At 40.0% G+C, this 25,302-nt stretch overlaps 1 protein-coding gene across 1 annotated transcript in view; it reads left to right on the top strand.

Annotated features, from left to right (window-relative positions):
* The window catches only part of NSMCE2 (NSE2 (MMS21) homolog, SMC5-SMC6 complex SUMO ligase), a 124,577-nt gene that overhangs the window by 36,383 nt on the left and 62,892 nt on the right, over window positions 1–25,302 (top strand). Inside the window, exon 4 of the mRNA XM_063413202.1 lies at window positions 23,236–23,389. Coding sequence (XP_063269272.1) covers window positions 23,236–23,389 — 154 coding nt within the window. The remainder of the gene's footprint in view (window positions 1–23,235; window positions 23,390–25,302) is intronic.

Genomic DNA, 25,302 nt, shown 5'->3' with positions numbered 1-25,302 from the left:
TGAAGTATTTCTTTTGTCCTTAGACTTATGTGTTAACACTGACAGTAAAAAAAAAATATAGAAGACTTAAGAAAATAAGTGTGTACATCAGATGTGCTCCAGACTTCCTCATAAAGTGTAAAGTTCCGATGTTTACATGAACTCACACATACCACACCTGATAAATTCTACAAAACCAGAGAAATTAAAAACTCAGTGATGTTGCTACTCTTAGCTCTTCTGGCACTCTTCAAATGTTAGTGCCTCACTGCATTGCCACTGCTTCTGTGTGAACGATTCACGGTGTTTGTTCAACTGGGTACTCATCCACTGTTCAAAGCTGTTATGATGCTGTTTTTTCCCCTGCAGTCTGTTGTGTTGGGAGAAGATTGGATAGCGAGGGCTTGGATGCAATGGTGAGTTTACAAGAGTTGCTGGGAAGATGGCAACTCTGGTAAGAGAAAACTCACAGGGTGTGGTTTTGTGGAGTGTGATAATTGTTGTAATACAAAGTGTGGGCTGTAAATGAAATGTTTCTCCATGGATATTTTTATGCTTAGTTGGAGGTGATCAAGGGATGCAGGTAAAGGCTGGGCTGTGCTAGAGGCGGTTTGGTTCAGTTCAGTAAAACTGTCTCTTGAAAGAGGGAGTTTCTGGAGAAGCTATTAACAACCCCACTATATGCCCTAAGTATACACAAAACAATCCAACTTTTCTCCACTACCCTCTGCTAAATTCCACTAACAATGAGCCATAGCCATCACCACCATCTCCTCTCAGTGGAATGCTGGTGTTCAGATTGGTGGACAGCTTCTCTGCCTTTCCTTGTTTCCCCTCTTACATCCTGTTTAGGCTTTGGAATCCCTTTCTTATCTTCTTCTGGCCTAACCTGGAGTGGGCTGTTGTTCGTGGGTCACCTGTCCTTGGAGAAAACTCAGCAGTGTTGCCTTTTCTCCCATTGACAGCAGTGCTTTGTGTCTCTTGGCAGATATAATCTGATAGAGCACATGGAAATATCACTGCACAGTATCTTAGGAGAGTCTGGGCCATCAGCTGCATCTGCACAGAGCTGGCCCATCAGTTATGTGTGTCTGTACCAACCCTGTGTGGACTAACTGGACCTGAGTTTAGCGAGTCAACCTCCTTAACTGAGCAGTTAGCTTGGCAGATGCCTGGCCACCTTTGTCAGTCAGGCTTATAAAGAAATCGGCCAGGTTTATTTGCACAGCACAGGTCATTGCAGTTGTAATGGTTGTTACAGCTCAGTGTGAGTTTACAGTTGGCCATTTCTAAGCCCCACAAAACTCAGACCCAAACTCCTTATGTTATTCCCTCCTTGTAATAGTTCTTTTCAGCAGTTATTTACCTGGTAAATTTTTAATAGAAACAGATTATTTTATGGTAAGGAGAAAATCCAGCTAAAGCAAAAAGCATCTATCCAGGATTACAGGTGTGGCTTCTGCTCAAGGAGAAACTGTCAGTTAATTCAGGTAAGAGGTGACTGTAATAGCAGTGTGTAGTCATGGATGGAACAGAAGTGTTTGTTCACCATGTGTCACATAAAGAGCCATTTAATGAAATTACCCAGCAGCAGGTTTTAAATCAACAAAAGGAAGTAACTTTTTACACATTGAATAATTACATTGTGGAATTAGTTGCCACAGGATGTTATGGAAACCAAAATAATTAATGAGCTCAAAAAGCTACTGGACAAATTAATAGAAGAAAAAAAATCCTTGACAGCTGTTAGATGCAAAGATTCAAATGCAGTCACTGTTTTGGTAAATCCCTAAACTGCAAGTTGGTAGTTCTAGGGAAAGTATATGGTGAGAAACAGGGAAAGATCTTTCTATTTGCTGCTCTTTAGATCCCTTCTCCAGCCTTTTGCTTCTGCCATTGTTAAAGGGATGAGAATATGCTGAATGGGTCTTTGATCTGAGGTACCATATGCAAAAGAAGCAGAAAATAAGAAATAGAAAACCAGTGCATAGAAAACCTAGTCTCCACAAGCACTACTGCATCCTGAAATTTATGTTGAATGGCTATGGAGCTTTAGATAAATTACATTTATCCTCTATTTCAAACCTATTTTGGAATACTGTTCTGTCTAAAAATTATCTTCCACCTCCATAATTTTAATATTTGGAAAGTTTTCAGGATATCTAATAATTTCTCTCTCTGTACTTACTCATATGTTTGATGATTTAAAAATAAGTAAATGAACAGCTCATGCTTTGGGCATTGTTACATAATTGTAAATTCTGAATCTGAAAGCTCACTTCAAATCCATATAATATGAAACCACGTAAACCATTTAATAATGAGGTACTAGCAGATAAATTCAACTTGAAGTTTGGGGAGCTACACCCACTTGGGCAAAAAAAGGGAGGAATCTTCGGCTAAATCCTTGTCTTGCAGCCAGTTTTCTCCCTTAATGCCCAAATAAACCTTAGTAACTTGTTCTAAATAACAAATCTTGTAGTACTGATGGGAGGAGGTGACCTACAGCTCTGGGTGAGTACCTGCTAGGACTCCTTCTTATAAACCTGATGAAATTTCAGCTGAAATACCTGCCCTGATCTCAGCCACACCAAATGGGATAAAATGTTTTCCTAGATGGTTAAGTAAAATACAGTGTAGGTTTTAAAACTATTTTGATAGACCATAGTGTGAAAGTTTTAAGATCAGTCCTTGGGATTCCTGGATTGGTGAATATAAAAATGCCTTTTATATCGCCATCAACAGTGTAATAAAATAGGTATGTGATCCAACTGGGATATATAAATTTGGTCAACTAACTTGTGATTGTGGCTGCTTATTACTGGAGATAGTGGATAAGAGACAACAAAGCATGCCTTACTTCTTAAAAAAGAAAGCATTAAGTTGATAGCACTGTCAGAAAAAAAAAAGATTTTATGCGTGTTTTCATTACTTGAAGAAAGCTTGGCTCCACCATTTTAAAAATTCTTCTTCAGATAGTTTTTTGCCTCTCTTAGCCTCATGTTTATGGGTATAAAAAACCCCAGCTTCTTCAGCTTCTGTCAGTCATGAGCCCATGGCCTCTTCCCAGGCCTGGGTTTCTCCACATGCCTCTTGAACTGGGGAGTCTGAAAGGGGATGCAGTATTTCAGCTATTGCTTAATCAGTGCTTCATAAAGGGACAGACTAACTTCTGTTGTCCTGCTGGCCATGCTGCTCCAAATAGCCATATCCAATTTGCTAATTAGCAGTGAAAAACTGTGGCAAAAACTGGTGTTTGCCAGTTGGATGGCAAACTGGTGTTTGCTGTGAGCATTACCCTCTGAGCTGGCTGGCCCAGTAATTTTCAGTCTACCCAACAGACAATTTGATTACATCCACCACTCTCCCCACATCTGCATTTCAGGTCAATTCATCACAGAAAGCATTCATCAGTTTCATCAAGCATTAACTGCCCTTTGTGAGTCCTTGCTGATTGTGGCTGATTACCTTTTTGTTCTCTGAGTGTTTGGAGGTGGATTCCAGAAGGATGTGGTGTGTAGTCCTTCCAGGAGTTGGGGGTAGGCTAAGTGGCCTGTAGTTGCCTTTTTTATGTCTTTGCTAAAGCCAGGCACAGGGCTAGCAGTTCTCTAGTTTTCAGGGGTCTGCCTCAATGGTCGTGTTTTTTTGCAGATGAGACGCAGGTCTAGTGACACATCAGCTGACTCTTTCACCACTTTCAGATTAATTATGTCTTTCTGCATAGATTTGAATACATCAGCTGTTCTAACTCATTCCTAACTTGTCCCTAAAATGTTTCTTCTAAAACCATCCTGGTACATCTGGAAATCTAGGAGTAATCTTTGCCTGTGAAGATGGAGGCAGAAATGTATTCAGTGCTTAGCCTTTTTCATCTGCACAACCATCGTTGTGCAGAAGACGGGTTGACTTCTGCATTGAGTAACATCCCCACATTTCCGCTGAATTTGCAACTCTGTCTTGCTGCTATTTACATCCATCACTTGTTTTCATTCTAAGTGTGTTTTGGTTTTCTCAGTGTTGTTCCTAAGTGCCAAAGTAGTGGGTTTGTACTCTTTTTTTGTTTGCTGTATGCTGTCCTTTTGCATTACAGTTCATTAAGAACCTCCTTGCTTAGTGAGTCTTCTACTGAAATGCCAATCTTCTTAAAAAATAGAATTATTATTAGTTCCTCTGTTGACAGTACGTTTCCTACAAAAAATTATCAGCTAAGATGGCACCTTTTGCTTCAACGTCCCAGGAGATTTTGCTGAGCCATGCCCTGTATAATCCAAAGGCCATTTGCATAAAGTCCTTAGTCCTATTTCTTCTCCTTACCTTCCCAGACTCCTGGATCCTGAATACAATCAGCTTGTGGTCACTGATCCCAAGTTACTATCTGTGACCACATTTGCCACTTTTCTTCCATGTTTGTGTACAGAGGTCATGTAGGATATTACCTTTGTTTGTCCTCTCTAGCATTTGCATTAAACAGTTATCACCCATCCAGTCTACAAATACCCTGGTTTGTTTGCACAATGCCATGTGGCTCTGATGAGGAACAAGTCTGGTAATTAGGTTGTTTTTGGTCGTTGTTTATATACAGCATTATCCACTTCATCGTCCCCTTGGACAAGTGGTGTGTACAGGCCCAGGCTCTATGGCTTGCGTTTCTTTTGCCTTTGCTTTTGACCAGGAGTTTCCTGTCAGATAAGTCTCTGGTTCCACTCTGGACCTCAGCATAGACAAGGAGATGCTTTGTAAGAAAGTGCATCTGCCGTTCTTCTCCATTTTCTCCTTGAATAGCCTCCATGACACTCTAGTGGATGCTACCCTATTTAATCTTTGTGATCCTGATGATACCAGAACAGTCTGACTGTGCATAGACTTCCAATTCTTCTTGTTTGTAGGCCAAGCTCTGTGTGTTAGTCCCCAGACACCCAAGGTTAGCCTGTGCATGCCCTCTCTCCAGGCAGAAATGCCTAACTTTTCCATGTGGCTTTTCTTACACAAACGTTATCCTTCCTTTCTTTACCTCTGGCCAAAGGCTGCATTGTTGAGTGAATTTAGTTTAAAGTCATCCTCACTAGAACTGTAATCTCTTCACAGAACTATTTTTGTCAAGTGGCTTTAATATATTCTTAACAGTCCATCTGCATTGAATGGGGCATTGTAGTCAAAGAAATGAAAGGCTTTCTGGTGACAGCAGCAGACAGGTATCAGTCTGCTGGTTATATCTGCTAGCCAGGCCTCTCTGTTGACTGCAAGGGCTGAGGAGAGCACCACTGGGATTTCTGCCATCTCATATTTGCTCTGAGCTCTCTCTTCCATTTGAGTGCTCATTTTTGCTTGGCTGTGTTACTTCTGTCCCACAGGGGATGGCAGCAAGAGGTAGAATTTGGAGGGCTAGGTAAGTATTAGCAATTTGTCTGCAGCATCAGTGATCCAGGTTCTGGGCAAGCAGCAGACTCACATAGATAGTAGGGATGGATTCTTCTGCTTCACACCAGAAGCATCATAGGCCACTAACACCAGTCCTTTCTTTAGTACTGATACTACTCCAGAGACTTGAGATACCCCCTCAGAATTTTATCCCCAACTGTTTTGAAACTGTTAGCTAGGCACAGCTGGAAGAGGAAGCAGAGCTGTATTCCTGAAGTTGTGGGATTCCAGCTTCCAAACAATGCAAGTTTTTATCTTCTTCTTGGTCCATCAGTCATACCTTTCTGCCTGGAACCATAGAATAGAATCATAGAAATACCCTTTAAGAGCTTGGAGTCCAGTCATAAACCTCACACTGCTAACTCCACCACTAACTCATGTGTACCACATCTACATGTCTTTTAAATACCTCCAGGAATAGTGACTCTGCTTCCCTGGACAGCCTGTTCCAATGCTTGATAATGTTTTTGGTGAAGAATTTTTTCCTAATATCCAATCCAAACCTTCCCTGAAGCAACTTCAGGCTGTTTTGTCTTCTCCTGTCTGTTGTTACTTGGGAGAAGAGAGCAACCTACATCTGGCTACCTTTCAGGGAGGTGTAGAGAGCAATAAGGTTCCCCCTGAGCCTCCTTTTCTCCAGGTTAAACACCCCCAGCTCCACCAGGAGCTTTGTTGCCCTTCTTTGGATATGCACCAGTACCTCAGTGTCAGCATGCATTTGCAAACGGATTGAGGGTGCCCTCGATCCCCTCACCCTGATCATATATTTTAATTGGTACTGGCCTTAATACTGAGCCCTGGAGAACACCACTTGTGGGCAGCTGCCAGCTGGATTTAACTGCATTCACCACAAACCCATGGTGTCTGGCCTGATCCCTTGGTTGTCCTGTGTGTGCCATGTGTTGGCACTCAAGGTGATCTGCTCTGTAACCTTCACTGGCACTGAAGTTAGGCTGACAAGCCTGTAACTCCCCAGATCCTCCTTCCTGCCCTTCTTGTAGATGGGTGTTATTTTGATTCCCTTCCAGTCAACTGAGACCTCCTCATTGAGCCAGGACTGCTGATAAATGATGGAGAGTGGCTTGGTCAGCTCTTCCACCAGCTCTCCCAGTACTCTTGGGTGGATCCCATCTGGCAATATGGACTTGTGTGTGTCTAAGTGCTGTAGTAGGTCACTGACCAATTGCCCTTGCATTATGGGGTTTCACTGTGCTTGCTATCCCTGTCTTCCAGCTCAGGGAGTTGGGTCCCCTGAGAAAAAACAGTCTGACTATCGAAGACTGAAGCAAAGATGTTATTAAGGATCTCTGCCTTTTCTTTATCCTCTGTCACCGTGTCATGGGGTCCCCATGCCCAGGACAGCCTCCAACTGTGACATCACCTACAAGTCCCTCTCTATTCACAACAGCAGGTCCAGCAGGTGCCTTTCCTTGCTGGCTCCCTCACCGGTTTTGTCAGGAAGTTCTCTTCCACACATTCCAAGAACCTCCTGGACTGTTCCTTCTCGTCTGTGTAGTATTTCTAGCAGACATCTTAGTAATTCTTACTACAATGGAGCTTAAGTTTATACCTTGGAGAATTTTTTTCAAAGACTCTACTGCTCTCCTGAGCAGCACCCCTGAAGTGAAGCCCACTGGCTTCTCTTGGCTTCTCCTCACTGAGCAGAGCAGTGATTTGACGTGAGCATGGCTCCATGGCTGCCTGTGCTGGCAGGAGCACTGGCCAGCTGAGCAGTCCAAGCTTTGGATGGCAGGATGTATCCTCACCACTTCCAAGGAGGCCGAGTAGTCAAAGTACCAGGAAGGCTGCAGTGGTGACCACTGGTGACCACTGGTGACCACTGGTGACGTGTGCTGTGTTCACCACTGGGGAGCAGCTTCTCTTGGTCACATCTCTGGGATTTCTTTTACACTCCCTGCAATCCATCTGGCATATTAAGTGCATTGTTTCTTCTTTTGTGCCTTGATGGTAGGGCTCCTTGTTGGTAGAGTTCCCTAAGGAACGCCATCTCCTCTAGATGAATAGGAAGCTGATGGAGGTTAACTCTGCCTCTGGTGAGACTCCCACCTGGCAGGGAGCTCCCTGCTGCTGGTTAGTGGGTTCCTGCCCAGTTTGTTTGCCTTGGGATCACATCACACATTGCTTAAGTTAACTCTGCTGTTCAAAACACAGGTTAGAAGATGGATGTGAGTTAGCTGTGCTGCTTCAGGCCAAGAACTAGCAGTCCTAGTTTCAGGGCAGGCAAGTTAAGGTGGTTTATACTGGATTTAGTTTTTTGTGCTTTCACAACAACCATTCAGTAAAGTAAATACATGTTGTTATTTTGTTCTGTATTTTTAGTAAAACCTCGGTGCCTCTTTTATTGAATGACTAATGCATTTTGGTATATCTGAATTACATCTGTACTGAGTAATTTAATTTTGTAATGACATATTTAAATGTTTAAGTCTCTACAAAAATTAAATATTGTAAAAGACTAACATTTTGTTCTGGGAGTTTGTGCCTGTATCACCACAAGTTTCTGCTAAGGGGAAGAACTCCCATGAACTGAAAACTAACAGGATGCTGCATTGCAGAAACATTTTGGGAAAGCATACATGAGCCAGTATGTCTTTGCACAGCAAAAAATTTGTTTGGTTTTTTTGTTTTGTTTTGTTTTGTTTTTTCAAATCACTTCTTTATCTGCTTGCTGTATAATGTTGCATTTAACATTTCACAGTACTGGTGTTGCAGTCTTAGTTTTTCCTAACTCAGTGTTCACCCAACTTTTCTAAAATTTTCCCTCATCTCTGACTATATTTACTTCACATTTTGGAAACTTTTTGCCTTTGTTTAAGGGGGAGGTTTTGCCAGTAACAGAATTAAAACAGTTATATCTGTGTTCTCTGCAGTCTTGCTTTTCTTGTAAGTGTTTGTGGGTTTGTTTGTTTGTTTGTTTGTTTGTTTTGTTTTAAGTTCTCATAGTGGACATGTAAGCTGAAATAAAAAGGATCTGCAAGTTTCATACTGGGATAACTGTAGAATAAATGTACACATGCATTGCTTATGTAGACCAGTTGAACAGCCTTCCTTGAATTACTTTGTCATGTGCACTACTTCTTGAAATACTTTTTCCCTAGTCTGATGTCTTTCTCATATCAGCTCACAATTCCCTTATATTCCTTGAACGAATGATTGTTTTGCCAGGCTCTCCTTATTTTGAAACACCTTGCAAGCTTTCACTTGTGCATCATTATGCTGGATTTGTAATCTGCGTTTCTCCTGATGTGTGGTTGATACCGTGTCTTTGCTTTTGTGCCAGGTCCATCATTTACTCTTTGAGCTCTTTAGGGCAGAGAGCTGCTCATCACCCCATGTGCTTGCTGCAGCACACACCATATTTTTAGACTCCAAGGAGCGATCATCAATCATTATGAGATATCAATATTCTTTTGTTCTGCTATCTATGAATACTGCTTGAGGCTTCTCATCGCCTTCTTCAAGCAAGGAATCAAAGCTAAGGACCACAGAAAATGTTGGTTTTGTACTTGCACAACGGGGTTGTATGGTGAGAAAGGGTTGAAAAAGAACACCCACCACCACCAAAGAAGTAAACCACCTAGTTTTCACCACTGAGCAAGAGAGATGGGACTGTATAGGAGAAGAATGGGAGATATTTGTAGTGGTAATTCTGAAATGAAAAGAACTTTCTGCTCTGTTAATATTTTTATGTAAAATACAGAGAGCAGGATTTTCAAAAGTGCTTACATGATGTAAGAAACAAAATGAGAAACTAAATTCACAGCTGAATGGTTAGGCAATAACGTGGGATGTGGAAGAGTCAGGTTCAAATACTTGCTGCAATTATCTTTTAATTAGTTATACAAAGTGGAACAACTTCAAACAGGAGAGATCGAGATGTCTTACCCCTGAATACCCAATAGCCTATGGGCTAGGACAACTAATATGGGATGAGCAGGGATTGGAAAACGGGTCACTCACCTAAGTGATGACTGTTTTAACCACTGAGATATTAAATCTGATAGTATATGGATTTCTCTCGTTGTTTATGAGGAAGGATTTGCCTGGCTTAAGTAACTGACTAAAGGAAAGGGTTTGTGGAGGAGGCACTCGTTGCCATTACAGGAGTAGAACTCCCTGTCTCTTAGTCTGCTTCAATAGTTAGCTTTTGTGATTCCTGTTTTTTGACACTGGCTTTCTCCATCTATTTTATACAAGGTCTGAATGTCTAATTTAGGGAGGGGATTTCTTTGGATAGCCAGATCTCTGAAGCTTTGCATCTCTGCTACAACATAGTCTTTTTGTGCATTTAGTTGTCTGCAGCAAAGTAGGGAGTTACAATAATGTGACAGACCAAACAGAAGGATGCAAAGGAGTTTAAGCAAGGCTAACATATTAAATAGCAGACATAAAGACATTACATATTGTTAAAATGTATTTACTGCTAAAGGAGGAAACCATGCTAGTATACTAATTACATCATCTTGAGACTGATAATTATCTCTACAGGATTTCATGAGTCTGCATCCACTTGATTTGTCCTAATTCAGAGCCTTCTCATCCTCATCTGCAATCTCTTGCCCAGATGGAGCATGGAAATCAACACAAGCGTTCCTAATATGCAAATAGAGATCTGCAGTTCCACTTCAAAGTGGCAGCTTCTGAAGTGGGAGTTTCAATTATTTAATTTTGAGTTAGTGACTCTGCAAAATAGTGGTTTTTTTTTCCTTCTGCCAGTGAGTTGAAGGGGTTTTTTGCGGGGGGAGGTTTCAGATTTGTTACCCAGCTTTGTGGTAGGCATGTCTTATTCTGTCATGCAAACAATGAAATGGTTGATCAGTTAATGATCCATTTGTTTACTGATTGCAATCCATAACTTCCTCAGGGAGTTGTTTGTCCTGTTCTTCTTGGGTTCTTTTGCATGTAGTATTTTATATAACAAGATGAGATTCCTCATTGCTCATCACAGGAATTCTGTCATGAATTTGACAAACAAGGTCATGTATCAACTGCCCTATATTTTTCAGAGGTGAGCTGTGTCTCCTGTACAAACTAAAAGCCTAGAATAAGGGAATGTGCTGCTGAGGTTGGGGAAGAAGAGAAATTCATGAAGCAAGAAATGGTGTAATGACTTTATGGCATGGCAGAAGACAAAAACTAAAGGGAATGGGATTGTCCCCCTGCACTGGTGAGGCCACACCTCAAGTACTGTGTCCAGTTCTAGATCCCACAATTCAACAAGACATTGAGGTGCTGGAGTCCAAGAAGGACAGGGAGCTGGAGAAGGATCTAGAGAATCATTCATATGAGGAGTGGCTGAGGGAGCTGGGAGTGTTTAGACTGGAGAAAAGGAGGCTCAGAGGGGACCTTACCACTCTCTACAACTCTCTGAAAGGAGGCTGTAGCCAGGTGGAGGTTGGCCTTTTCTCCTTGGCAACCAACGACAGGACAAGAGGACATGGCCTTAAACTGCACCAGGGGAGGTTCAGATGGAATATCAGGAAGAATTTCTTCACTGAAAGGGTGGTTAAGCCTTGGAACAGGCTACCCAGGGAAGTAATGAAGTCAGCATCCCTGGAAGTGTTCAAGAAACAACTGGATGTCGTACTTAGTGCCATGATGTAGTTGATGGTGGTGATTGTCATTGATTGTCAGGAATTGGACTTGATGATCTTGGAGGTCTTTTCCAAACTTAATGATTCTATGATGGGAATTGATAATAATTAAACTACAGGAACTGACTAAAATATAAAGTGATTGGCTGAGATGCAGCTGAAATTTCATCTGATCACGAATAACTACTGAGTAGAATCTGATCAAGTATTTTGTTGTGACATGTAGTCATAAGGAAGATTCCCGTTGAAGTGTGAGATGCAATTACAAGATTAATTACTTACACGTAGTTATACTGTTCCACTTTGGATGATGCATTTTCACTTTATTATGAGGAGAACTTAAGGAGGTCACTGACAGTGAGGAAACTGTGCAGCAGAAGCACTGAGGGCAGAAGAATCCTAGGTACCAGTGGGTGCACTTAGAACAGAAAGCAATAGAAGGCCACATGAAGAGGTCAGTGTAGACTGCTGCTCTTGAGAGACTGCTGACCCCTGTGTGCATGGGAGGGCAACCTGCATCTGCTCCCCAAATCCTTTGCCAGTGAGTCAGCAGTGTTCAGTGAGAATGTAATATATAAAAGGAAGAACAGAGGCATCCCATAATTAGGGCTAGTAATAAGACAGGAATCGTTTTAGCATGTGACATATAGTGAGTCAGAGAAACAAAGGAAAAGCAAGTTTGATAGGGTTGTAAGAAGGAAAGTGCAGCACTAAAAATTGTGATGAATGGTGATGAGATGAACTTCAAAACAAGCTAAAAAGGGAAAGCAAAGTTATATGAGAAAGAGGAAGAATGAGTTCAAAACCTAAATATAAGAAGGTTGTAAATTCTGGAAGATGTAGGGAGAAGTTCAAATGGCAGGAGAGGTGTTACCAAGAGAGTTGACTGGCATAGGGCTTGTGCTAGCAGCCTGAAAGGACTTGGGGGACAAATGTGATGGCGTTGCAGAAACTGAGGAACAAGAAAACATCTATTTATTGAGTTTAAAAATAACAGAAAATAGCTGCAAGCACAGAGTGATAAGTTTAGAAGAAAATTACTTTCTAATGCTTTTAAATCTTATGTTAAATGACATTTTCTAATCATGGACAGCATAAAATTTCTGTGATTATCAGATAGCATAATGAGAATGTTTTTGATAGTCATAAAAGTACTGATTTTTTTTCAGTATTATGTCCAAACTCAGAGTGGTGTGGCTTCCTGTTTTAGTAAGTTCCTGGAGAGACAAGTAAGATTTCTACTCTTAGCACCTTTTCTTGTCATCCAAATCAATATTAAGAAAAGTATATTTAAATTTGAGGCTAAGCTTTTGAATTTATTTTGCTTTTACGAATAGCACTTTAACAGTGTATCTGAAGAGTACTCCACTTGGGAATTGTTCTGGTTTGCACTCCTGTTTTTCCTATTGCCCTGCAGACTCTCAGGAAGAACTGTTTCCTTCAGCCTTAGAACTGCAAATGAGGATTCTCTTTTTTTCCTGTTTCTTCTCACCCTGCTGTCATATTTTGAAGACATGAGTAAATTGCTACTGCAGTCACACAGTCTCATTTACAGAAATTCGTATTTTAAATATGAACTATTTAAAAATTAAAGTTGGATTTTAATTACTTCCAACAACAAAATCAAGGGCTTGTGTGTAATGGGGGAGTCTATACATGCTGGAGAGCTGGAATATGATTTAATTTCTAGTCATAATTTTAAACCTGGATTGATAATTTGCATTTAGCTTTTTAAAAAAGCATTGTGTGTGAATTATAAGAGAGTTGCAAAACAAATACCCCTGGATTTTTAAAAACTCTTCATGTGTGCTTCCTATTCTAGAGTCAGCTACCAGATTTCATCCAGTCCACTTTACTGTTATGTATTGCTATTGCTAGTATTGTGCTTAATTGCAGTTTCTTACACTGGTTTTTCAGGTTTCCTTTATTGTGGAGCGTATAAAGCAAGGTGGCGTTGAACTAAGATACAGATACTAATGCAGTGATCTATAACCAAAAAGCTGTTCAGGTTTTCTCAAAGTTCTGAGGACCCAGTTTTGCAAGGCTCAGTTCAAAAGGGAATGTGCTGGAATCATGAAGTTGGGCTCAGTCATGCAGGACACACAGCTGGCACAGAAACAGTCAGACAGTTGTGAAAGAATTTATTGGCATCATAATAAAGGAAAATGATGTAAAACAAGGATTTTGAAGAAGGATTTAAAGATACATTCCCTAGTTTGTGTTAGGAGCTTTCCCACAGCAGGAGAACCAGGAGAGAGAGAGTGTAAATGCATTTGTTTTGGAAATCAAACAGGTAGAGTGACAGAGACTGGCATCATCAGTTATCTGATGGCATGAACCAGCCTCTTAATACTGTGATAGATAACAGGAAAGGTATGGATAGACTCCAAGGATTTTGGAAGGTCAATGGGAAGGATGTGTAGGGTGGTAATGTAAACAAGATTAATCCAGGCTGTCACACAGCACACCTGCTCTTTGCAAAAACTGGTAACTACAGAGGAACAGCAACATTATCTAGCATACTAGGAGCAAAGACTAAGTTGAAATGCTCATTTTCTGATCCAATTCTTTTTCTGAAGCTAAATTACAAAGATGGACCTATAAGCAAAGAGGAGGAAAAGAATTCCAGTTGAACACATCCCTCTCTGTCTGTCTGCAGGGAACCTTTAAAAATTGGGGAATGGGGACCTGTGACACCTATGTAGCAAAAGGGTATGTTACCATTTCAGAATGTGCAGTGCAAGGGAAAATAATCACTCGACCGTGTACTAGGAGAGCATGTAGTGTTTGGCAAGACAAGGGAAGAGGTGCAAGCTATCAGCCAGAACTGGTAAATCAAGAAGGATAAGACTGGAAGTAAGGCCTAGGATTTAGTGGCTAATAACTGCATTGAGAGCTGTCCCAATAGGAAGCTGGATAAGTAAACATCACTAATATGCATGGAGGAATGTGATATGTAGACAGGCTCAAAGGAGAGACTTGCTTCTATGGCATTTGCAGTAAAGTACAAAATAAAAGGCAGTTCTGCCACCACACACAGACTGGGACACGTGAGGTATTTGTACCCGCTGAGAATAAGTAAGGTTGGTATTCCCAGTTTATCAGGAAATTGGGAGGCTTAGCACAGTTGCATTCAATGAGTTCTTTGCTCGTTTTGCTTAGCGCAGCTCTGCGCTATCACTGAATCCACTGTTCTGTGTTAAAGGTGGAGCTCACTCTGATGGAATTATTGCCATTCTGATCTGTATATTAATATAGATATATTGATTTGGTGAGTCTGGGCTGCAAGTTTCATCCAGGATTTGTGTTTTTCAACTAATTTCAATTCGAATGAAGCAAGGGTCTGTACTTAAGACATCTTGTTGCTGTTTCCCAAAAGTGTAAAGGTTACTTTATAAATAAAAATGATGACATGACTCACATTGCTGTTTTGGAGAGTATGAAGAAGAAATGCTGTCAGTGCTGAAGAACTTTTTGAGGACAAGAATCTCATCAGATGACTGAAAAAACCCAAGAGGGGTAAAAATTGAAAAAGCTTGCCTGACTTTCACTGGAGGTATACCCAAAGAATATGGAAAACATCCCTTTGGAAAAGCAACAGGTTTCAACAATGGTTGCTGTTTGAAGGTCTTCAAAGGACAAGTCACACTTTGTATTTATGCAGGAATAAGCTACACAGCTGGCATAAATCAGTGTTTTATAGGAGCTTTTGAAGATAACATTGAAATTCACTTGTTTTAGGATTTGGCCCTTTATTACCATACTACCATGTTTCTACCATGTAGAAATCATGGTTTTAGTGATCTTAGTCAAACAAGCAGAGCCATACAAGAGTAAACAGGCTGTTAATCCGAAATCACCTTAGGGCCTTCTGCTCCCACTGAAATCAATGTCTAAATTCCCATCAGTTTGAGTGGGATATTAAAGAAAGAAAAATAGCTCTAATATCCATGTTAATGTATTTGCTAAATATGTGAATTAATCAGCAGCTTGGTAAACTGGTTCAACAGCCTGATGCATTTGCTGAATCAACCTTGCCAAAACAGATGCACCATCTGCCTCACAGTTTCTAAAACACTGTTAAAACAAAGCAACATTTTTATAAGAGTAAAGTTATAAGTTGATTTTGCTGTTACATGCCTTCATCTGTGCTCAGGCAAGATTACTTAGAGCAGGACTCTATGTATCTCTAGAGCACCAGAATTAACTTTCATATAAACTCTATTAATGGCAGAACTTTTAGGTACGAGGAGAAGATAGTCTTGCTCCTTCACCATGTCTTGAACCATAATACTGTAGAAGTTTTTGCTTTGTCATATTCATACTTCATATGTAGAAAAAAACATACAGAAAACAAGATGAAGACAGACTTCTGTTTTGTTGAAGTCATTAAGAATATTTACTGCAACCCTTAGAGCAAATGATAGTATTTCGGAAATGCTGAAAGGATTAAACTGCTAAATAACCATGAGCTTTCTTCACTTTGGTACCTTGGCAAAACCTCACCTTTAATACTCACATTTACTGCTGTTTTTGTGAGCCATTTTTACATTATTAGTAACAGGTAGTTTTAATACTGGTATTTCAGTAAGATCCCCTTTTGTTGCTTATTTTTACCCCTTTGCTCTTTGAAAAGCATTGCACAAAAGGTCTTGGAGAGAAACAAAAGGGTGTTCACTGTCTTCTCTCTACCATAGTCAGTAACCTGGGAAAATACTAGAGTGGATTTTTCTCTGTTAAAATGTGTGTGGAGTGTAGATTATTTTGCTTGAGGTGCAACTTGTAACATACGGGAATCTCAAGAGATGCTGTTCAGGCTGTAAACTTTACATAACACACAGGCATTCACCTGGTGCTCATTTTACATTAATCCCACCTATATATATGATTCCCTCCTAAACAGGAGAGAGAAAGCAACCAGGATGGCCAAAGTGCATTAGTAGCCTTACTGAAATGACTGTCAAGTGGCAGGAGTTGTGTGCCCCTTTCTTTTAAAGTGTTGAATGTGTGCAGCTGCGTTTAAAGTAGGGAAAGGAAACTTTGGAAGGCACAGGCAATTTTATTATGGGGACATCCTAGACACAACCACTGTGTTGATCTGCTGTTTTGGAACCACGGCAATCCTGCCTCACCTTCATAATGTTGCTTTAGCAGAGTTTTGGGATATTTGAATCGTGCTGACGGTGATTTTCTGTTGTGCTGGCCTGGTTTATTAAGGCAGTATGTGTCATAAGTGTGGGTCAGCCCTTACAAATCTGCCTCTCTTGGTATTTCACAATAGTCTGAGAAAGTGTTGCTCAACCGGAGTCCCAGCCCTGCAGCCATGATGTACAGAGGTGTTGAATCTCCTGAATCAGATGTGGGCCCTTAGGCAATCCTGGCTGCAGCTGAGCTGTGTTCACACTGCAGCTCCTGCTGCTGAATTAGGATAGCCTTTTTGACTGTCCTTGCAGATGTTTCCATGTGCGGTATTTTATTTGTGCATCAACAAATGATCTGATATTTGCTAAGGGTTTGAATCTAGCCATTGAAGAATAATAAATGGCTGTTTAGGTTGAGCTGAAATTTTGCAGCCTGATTCAGTTACAGTGGTGACTCAGAGTTGGTTCTCACATGATTCACAAAGTGTATGGGTGACTCAACCCACAAATTTACTTAGCTCCCATGTTATTTTCCCTCTCAGTGAAAAAAAATTGGTTATAATAAATAATCACAGCAAACTTTGACTTACCCTGAGGTAAAATAAATATGTGTGTTGAAAGGCTGCATATTTGTAGTAATAGATTATTTAGTGAGGTAAGGATGAAATAATAGGATGTAGGAATTGTTAAACAAGAAAGAAAGGTGACATGCATTTTTTTTTGCTTTGTTGCACAGCAGAGATAAATAAAGGAATAATAGTTACTTTCTCTATGATATGAGATACTCAGAGAGGGTGTTTTGACAGTGTCCATATTTACTGTTGTAGCCAGCAAATTCTTGGCATTTGTTCTCTGAAATAAGCAGATTTAGATATGCCCATGTCTGGTTCAGACATTTTAAAGTGATGTCATTTCAGAGAATGTGAGGTTCCCAGGTTCTGAACTGGGGCCTTGAAGGATGTGGTAGGCTGGCACACCTAGTCCTGAAGGAGCTGAAGTAGGCTGTCTGAAAAATTGATTGAGTTCCTTCACAAAATCAACTTCACAAAGGTAAGAAATTCTGTCCCAGCAGGAACTATAAGAAGTTTTTCTTCAAAAGATGCAGCTGCTGTCTGTGTTTCATAACCACATGCAGAGGCACATGGCTGTAGTGTAAATACAGTCTAAATTACTCTTGAGTTTGGACTTAGGTGGAAACATCACTATATCCTTTTTTGTGCTGTCCCAAAAGAATATAAATATCTAAATAACTACATACCTCTGAGCTTTATAGCACTGAGTGACTAATCACCCTCCCTTTCATAAATGAAACTACAAAGAATCTGGAAAATGAAGAAATTCTGCTCTGTCAGCTGACTTGGTCTTTTAAAAGTTCATTAGCGAGCAGGAATGTTTTTATACCTCACAAAACTCAAATGTCAATAATATCCATAAATTAAACTTCAAAAGTCCATATTTTGCAGGAATTAAATTACAGGGAACAAATAATGCATGGTTTGAAAGACTATGGTGGGAATTCTGAATTCTTTGTAAAGATAGTTCTTTTGTGGATTGTATCACCAATTTGAGGAAACTGCAACATGGTTCAGGTATGGCAAGAAATTTCTGAGAAATAAAATGGATGGTACTGGCAAGCTTCCAAATCAGGGCCATAAAAGATAGCCCTGAGAAACAGTACCTTGGAACAGTGACAGGATAAAAATACGCAGCTAAAGGACATCTGTGCTAGAGAGAGAAGAACAAAAAGGCTAAAAAATAACCATGGAGTGTCACATGCTGAACCACTGCAATGCAAAGACCGGTGGAGCATTTCTGTGACAGGCAGAATGCTGTTCTTTTATCACAAGGTTTGCCAAGCAGCCACAAGCTGTTTCAGGCTTCTTTATAGAGAGTGAAGCAAATGCACATGTTAATTTGAACTTTCCCTCAGCTAAAGGAGAAGGTAAAAGGATGGCTTTGTGCTTAAAAGCACATAACTGGGATTGATTTATTCTTGGTTCTGCTGCAGTCTCCTTGTGCAACCTTAGGCCAAGTTATTCATCTCTTAATGCCACAGCCTCTCCATTTGTAAAATACATGGCACATGTCACAATGGGTGTTTGAGGCTAAATTGTTTAATGTTTGTGAATTGTTTTGGGACTGGGCAGGACAATTATTAAATGGTGCAGTGCAGCATGCAGGGTTATGCTAATAAGTGCCGTTTTAGACACTGATCCCTTACTGTATGGAGACTAATACCACAAACTGGTCCAATTTTAGGCTGCGGTACCTTTGACCTTACTCGTTCTGAGATTGGTCTGGAACAGAATAATTTATTTTTGACTTGGTGGTTATGGTAGTTGATGAAATAAAAATTCACCAGACTGTCTCTTAGAATACCGTGCATTTACTCTTCCCTTAGGCTCTGCAAGCTGGCCTTTCAAAAAGCCTGATTTTTGGAGGCATAGTTTTAAGAGTTTAGGCATAGAATAGACACACTCAGTGGAAGAATCCATGACAGGAAGGTGTATCCTTACAGCCAGATATTGGCAGAAGACATGTCATGAAGGGGTTCATTCCATCAGCACTGCTGTCAAACACAGAAACCCTTTGCTCATACTGCTCTGACCAGGTGGTGGGGTGTGAGGCCATGAGTAAATGTATATTTTGATAGTTAAACTACAACTATGTTTTTGTAAACAATTATGTGTTTAGTGTTTGCAAATGTGTTTTCCTATCAGGACTGCTGGTAGATCATGTATGTGTATGTATGTTATATATAACATGTCTGTTCTCCTCATTGCTGAGCCTCCATGTAAAAACCTGTGGTTTTCTTTGCTGGTATGGCACAGCAGATGCTTTTGCTTTTTCTATTACTGTAAACAAGCTGTTGTGACTGATACTTTTTTCACCATATGTCCTGAACACTCCCAGTTCATCGTTACATGTAATTTCCAGGATGCTTTGTAGGGTGTGTATGCCTCCACCCCATTTCAAAATCAATGTAGCTCTCAATGGATTGACTAATGACTGCAAGGTGTTACTTAGCATGCTGGTTTTGGCTGACAGTGCTGCTAAACGAACAGTTGTTTGCTTAACATGTCTTTCATGGTTCTCATGTGAAGTAACTTATTCTGAGGAACTGAACATGTCAATGACTTCAGGTCTGCTGGTAAGCATTTATCTGACATGCTGCTGAGACCAAGAAGGAGCATGACCCCAACTTGGTGCCCTGAACACTGATAATTTTGCCTTGTCCCTTAGCCATACCCTATGTTTGTATTGTCCTCAAACATTTTGTTATGCTGATCTCATCATTCCTACATCCAACAAGAATTTGTAGAGTAGGAGTGGGTGGGTGGCAAGAGCTAAAGAAAACTCTGATGAACGTGTACAGGTGTTGTGCTGATGCAGTATATAAGATGTTGTAATTCTGTCCCACTGTGAAGATCTAGAACTGATGGGACATTTTCTTTCATTTGTTTTCATTTATGTTGTTGTGTAGACCATTCTCAACCCTCTTCAAGGCATAGGATATGCAGAACCAAAGAAAAATTACCTGTGCAAAGCAAAATGTATTTGCTTGTTATTATAGTGGGTGGACATGCCTTATTATTCACCTGTGAGGTGTTGACCTTCCAGAAGGTCTACCTGGCATTTCAGTAATAGCATGTGTGAGGTACAGTACTGAGTGTGGTCAGGAATGGTGTCTCTATTAATCATTTTAATGAAAGCAATCATGTGGAGGTGAACAGAAACTGAATTTAAATTGTAAACATGAAGGATGTTAAACTACAAGAAAGTGCATTCTTTGAGCATCTCTCACATCTGACTCTAGGTTTCTGCTTGAGGTGGTTGTCTGAACCTTTCTCATATGTGCTACACTGCTGGGCTGTTCTCACAATCTAGTAATGTTCCCAATTGCTATTGGGAATATAGCTGGTGTGAATTCTTTTCTCTTGATAGCTGGTGGAATTGTTCATGTTGCCCTTAGCAAGTAGTAGGGTAGCTCTTACTTTGACAGACCTATGGCAGCAAGCTGTGTGATTAGTTAGGTGCTGAGGGAAAGTTTTATATAAACATTCTCTTGAAGTTAGTAAGATGTCTTCATGCAAATTTTTGTAGCTCCACAGTGGCACAAAGTTTGTTCATGTGCATATCATGGAATCATAAGAGAATCCTGAGCTAGAGAAGAGCCACAAAGGTCATTGAGTCCAGCTCCTGGCCCTGCACAGGACACCCCCAAGAATCCTACCATGTGTCTGAGAGCATTGTTCAAACATGTCTTGAACTCTGTCAGGGTTGGCGCTGTGACACTTCCCTGGGAGCCTCTTCTTGAGGCCAGCTTCTGTGTGAAGAACCTTTTCCTATTACCCAGCTGTGTCCCCCTGACACAGCTTTATGTTGTTTCTTTGGGTCCTGTTGCTGGCCACCAAAGAGCAGAGGTGGGTATTTGCCCTTCTACTTCCCCTCGTGAGGAAGCTGCAGACTGTAATGAGGTTCTCTCTCCCATCAGTCTCCTTCTCTGGGCTGACCTCAGCCCTTTCCCATACAGTTCCTCCTCTAAACTATTTACCATCTTTGTGGCCCCCCTTTGGGTGCTCACTAACAGATTTATCTTTCTTACATTGTGGTGCCCAAAAGTGCGTGCAGCACTTGAGGTGAGGTAGCACCAGCACAGAGTGATGTAATGCACCTTCTCAAACATATGTCCTTTTTGGTAGCATAATGCTGTAAGTTACAGTTCCTGCCTTTTTCTCTGCTCATATGTGCAAAGTCTTTTAATTCTGGAAGTTGGAGTTGAGAACCACTGTTTGAAATAACATTGGCTGTGCCCTTCTTTTCACCTCTCAGTCTGAGGATATGATTGAAGATGCTATATTGATGCATATCTGCATTCAAATCTTCCATGAGTCAAGAAAAAGATAGAGATCCTGATGTAACTCTATCAATGTGCAATGTGGTCCCTGTGGAGAGGAAAAGATTATTGACATTGTCTTCACTACTGATGGATGCCTGTTTTGAATGTCCACATAATTTATTTTACTCTTCATGTCAGTCTCACAACTTAGAAACACTTCGGGGTTATTTTTAGTATACACAGCTGGATCTTCAGTATGGGATCTGGCCACAGTGCTCTCATTTGCCATGAGGGCAGATCTTAGTGGTGAGTTGTTATTTGGACTATTCTTGTGTGTGTCTACATGTTATTTTTATGTAAAGAGAATGTCGGTAAAAACAGAGTGATGTTGCAGAAAGGAATATGTTTGCACTACATGAGTCCAGATCAAAGCATTCTTTTATAAGGTCTCGGAGTTTAAATGAATTTTGATTTAGTAACTGTCTTTTTGTTCTTCCATACACTTGATGGCCAAGTTTCTTCTCCAGCTGAGGACTGAACAATGCTGGTTGAGGTTGTGATAGGCCTTCTGTTGCAGCAGCGTGCTGTGATGCTGGCACAGGCAAACCATTGGAGTGTGTGTGATTGTCCTCGCTGCACTGGGCACAGAGTGGAGTTCTCCTTTGTTCCTTTGGTTAGATTTCATGGGATAAGGACTCTACACTCCTGCCTGGCTCCTGCAGCAGTCTAAGCATCTCTGATGACATGCTGTTGGTCTTTCATAGTCGCTGTGCTCCTTTGGTCCTAAAATATTACTGAGTCTTTCCCATTTACAGCTGGATGAGTGGTAGGTGAACTTTTATCTCCAGGTGCCTTTGAAAACTTCATGCTATCACCTGGCAGTGCATGTTTTTCATATCTTTCTTCTTGCCACAACCTGCATCTGTTGAAAACAAATGTGCCAAACTGGCTTTGCTCTTGGAAGAAGTAATTGTTCTATGGATTACTTTGCTTTGCTTAAGGCATAGTAAAGTTTTCATGTTATGTATCTGCTAAGTCCATTTTTACATGAACATTTATTATTTATTTGGCTCCTGAAATAAAATATATTTTGTATGATTTCCAAGGTCTCTGTAAACTTTTAAACCTGTAAATGATTTGTTGAAGTGGACTGGTTTTTTTTCCTCAGTAGGCTCCTTTTTTCCTGTCTTTCACAATGAATAGCGTCATGGTCTGGTGAATGGCAGAATTTAGTGTGTGCAGTAGGGGCAGAGTGGCTCAGCAGAAATGGTGCTTACCTCCTTTTTTTCAGATTGTCATATTTTGACAGGATTTTGGGATAGAAGTGGCCTTTTTCTGGTTCAGAAAATGCTTAGCATTAAGATTTGACAGATGTCCACCTTCTTTCTGACTTGGTGGTGTTGCTGATTCTCATTGCACAGCGCAGTCCCTACAACCTGTAAGCTTGTTCTTATGAAGACCTGTCAAAGTTACAGTTCCCTAGAATTTAATGTTGCCTTGAGAAACAGAACTCCAGTTATTGATTTTAGGGGGCTCCCAAACTGCTTTTTGCATTCTTAGAATATCTTAATATTGTCAGTGTGATGACTTCTCTTTTCTGGGTATTTATTCTTCAGGTCATTCCAGATGTATTTGCTGTAAGTAAGTGCTTTTCAAGAAATCGTGTTTTTTGCCTGCTTGTATGGCTTAATGCTTCTTGTTCTCACAGCACAAATAAATTGAGGTGGTTTCCTTTCACATTAGCTGTACTGTTCTTGCTGGTGTTATCACACTAATCTTGCATGTAGATTATAGGCTTCTGTAAATCTGATTCTGAAGTGATGAGAGAGTGGAGGTTTTTACAAAACTCTTAACAAAAGTTACTTCAGATTTTCTGTTATCTTCTTGCTTTCTGGACAGAGTCGTATACTTTGGTTTCATTCTCATTAAGTGTTATGCTAGTTCCTGTTAACATGTTTACCTTCACCACTGACAGAGGTAAATCTGACTGCAAAAGTTCAGTTTTCCCTTTTGCTAGTGTGAGAAATACCCAGAAAATGAGTTAAATGACACTGAGAAGCTAATATCTACATTCCATAGTTACTTTTACTGAAATGAATCAATTGGAGGTTATGGCTTCAGAGCAGGAAGCCTAACTGTAGTCAAAAGAAACTGAGTTATGCTAATGAATTTTTGCTTGATGTCTTTTGCTTTGTATTAAAATGTGTCATAATGAATACATTCTATTTCTTCTTCCTTACAGGTAAAACGAGAAAAACCAGAAAATTTACCAGATTTAGAAAACTTGGCACAAGAAAAATTCCTTGAAATGGAAAGCCAGAACAGTGACTCAGATTTCCAAAGAAATGAAAAATATATGTATTTTAAGGATCAACTTAAGGAGATGAAAAAACAATGTAAGTCTGATTTTTTAAAAACGATTCTTTGAATGCTAAGCGGTAAGATCTGACTGACTGCCCTGAAATATAGAACTGCTACTATTCTTAAAAACTTATTTAAATTGACATCTGTGTAGAAAAAAAGCCAGTGTAATTACCTTGGTAGTTTTATTTAGACTCCCACAGCTCCTGCTGTGTTTGAATACAAATATCATGCAAACCACTTTTTTTTGGTAAGGGGGGCTTTTTCATTTGAAGACCTTTCGCATTTATTTTCTTAATTGATAGGATCTTCTAAAAGGATTAGGTAAGCTGTTTTCATTTGTCACTTAAACAAATTGCTCCTGTTTCACAACATAGGATGTGTTGCAACACTAAGAAGACCTTTGCTTTAATCGTAGAACTATATTGTTGGAAAATGCTTACTGTACTTGTTCTCAGGTTTACAGCTTCTGTGCACGCACCATATAACACTGCAGATTACTAAAATTCAGGGGTTTTAAATTCATGTAATTTTTCAAGTGTTAAAATTTTAAGTTATTTGTGCTTAAATTACCAGAAAAGTTGGAGAGTAAACAGTTTGGTTATTTATGCAACACAACAAAATTGTCTGCTTTTATTGCCCCACACATATAGCAGTCATTAAAATATCTCTCTGATTACTGGTGCTGGGAAAGTTCATGGGCTCTGACACTGTTTGTGTTGCTCTTCTCCAATCATGGTTATGTTCTGAAATCATATTATTCTGCTTGCTGTCCCTTGATCCCTGTATCTATTCCCTCCCATCCTACATTTTGATTTCAACATCAACTGGTATCTCAGGAACTTCAGCAGTCATAGATTAATGATTTATACCATTGGAAGATTATATTCTGTGTGCTTTCCTGTAGCTCTCCTTGAGTTCTGGGTTTTTTGGAGCCCTATCCAAAACCAGTGAAACTAGTGGGAAGAACTTTCCCACTGGACTTTGGATTGCTTCCCTATAGAGATTTATAGGACATGCTTGACAAGGTGAATTTCAGATCTGGTATCTCAAGACTCCCTAGGATTAGAGCTTGAAGGCTTAATATATTTGTTTCCCATCTTTATGCACTGATCTCTGAGTTTAATAGAGCTCTTGGTACCCCTCTAAGCATGTATATACCAAGTTATGGACCACAAAACAGTGTAATTTTCGCTCCCTACATAACCATAAAATTATTACTGCCCCACCATTATGTTGTAATTTCTAATTTCCAGGTGTTTGTAACTAAGAAGATAAAAATCTTGATAACTGACTTTGGATTTACTTTCCACTTTGTAATTGCCTGAGGAAGGGGTGTATGCTCTAGTGATACATTCAGTTCAAGCTATGGGACTCAGTTCTAACTGGCCGACCTGTTGGAAAAAGAACCAAATTAAATAAACACAGTAAAAATATTCTTAAAAAAATAAGAGGACATCATTCTGCTACTGCTGTCTGAAATCAAGATTTGTCTCCTTAAACACTTGACTTGCAGTACCAGCTGAGCTGAAGATTAATAAAATCTGTAAAAGACATTACTAGTTTCCATAAGCTGGTGATTTACCTTAAAACATGCTATATGTACATATAGTTTTGGTGGGGTTGTTTTGTAAGAAGAAATTATGGTCATCTTGTCAAATCTTCAGCATTCATACTTAAGCCAAGTTATCTGTGTATTCTTTACTTTCTCCTGTATGAGTTGGGATTTCAAAAGCATGAGTCTTACAATTCTGGCCTCATCTTAACAGCATATCATAATGTGTCTGCAGATTTTGGGACACACTTTAAAACTGCTGGATGTTAGTTACATGTATCAATAACTTCATCAACAACTACTGGTTAATATTTTGCTTTCAACTATTAAGTTGCCAGGTGCAACTTAGTTCACAATTCCTGGTTTGTTTCAAGAACACATATACAGATGAGG

This window comes from Prinia subflava, chromosome 1, assembly GCF_021018805.1.
Source record: "Prinia subflava isolate CZ2003 ecotype Zambia chromosome 1, Cam_Psub_1.2, whole genome shotgun sequence".
Taxonomy (NCBI): Eukaryota; Metazoa; Chordata; class Aves; order Passeriformes; family Cisticolidae; genus Prinia; species Prinia subflava.
The sequence above is the reverse complement of the archived record's forward strand: the minus strand, read 5'-3'. Positions and strand labels throughout refer to the sequence as shown.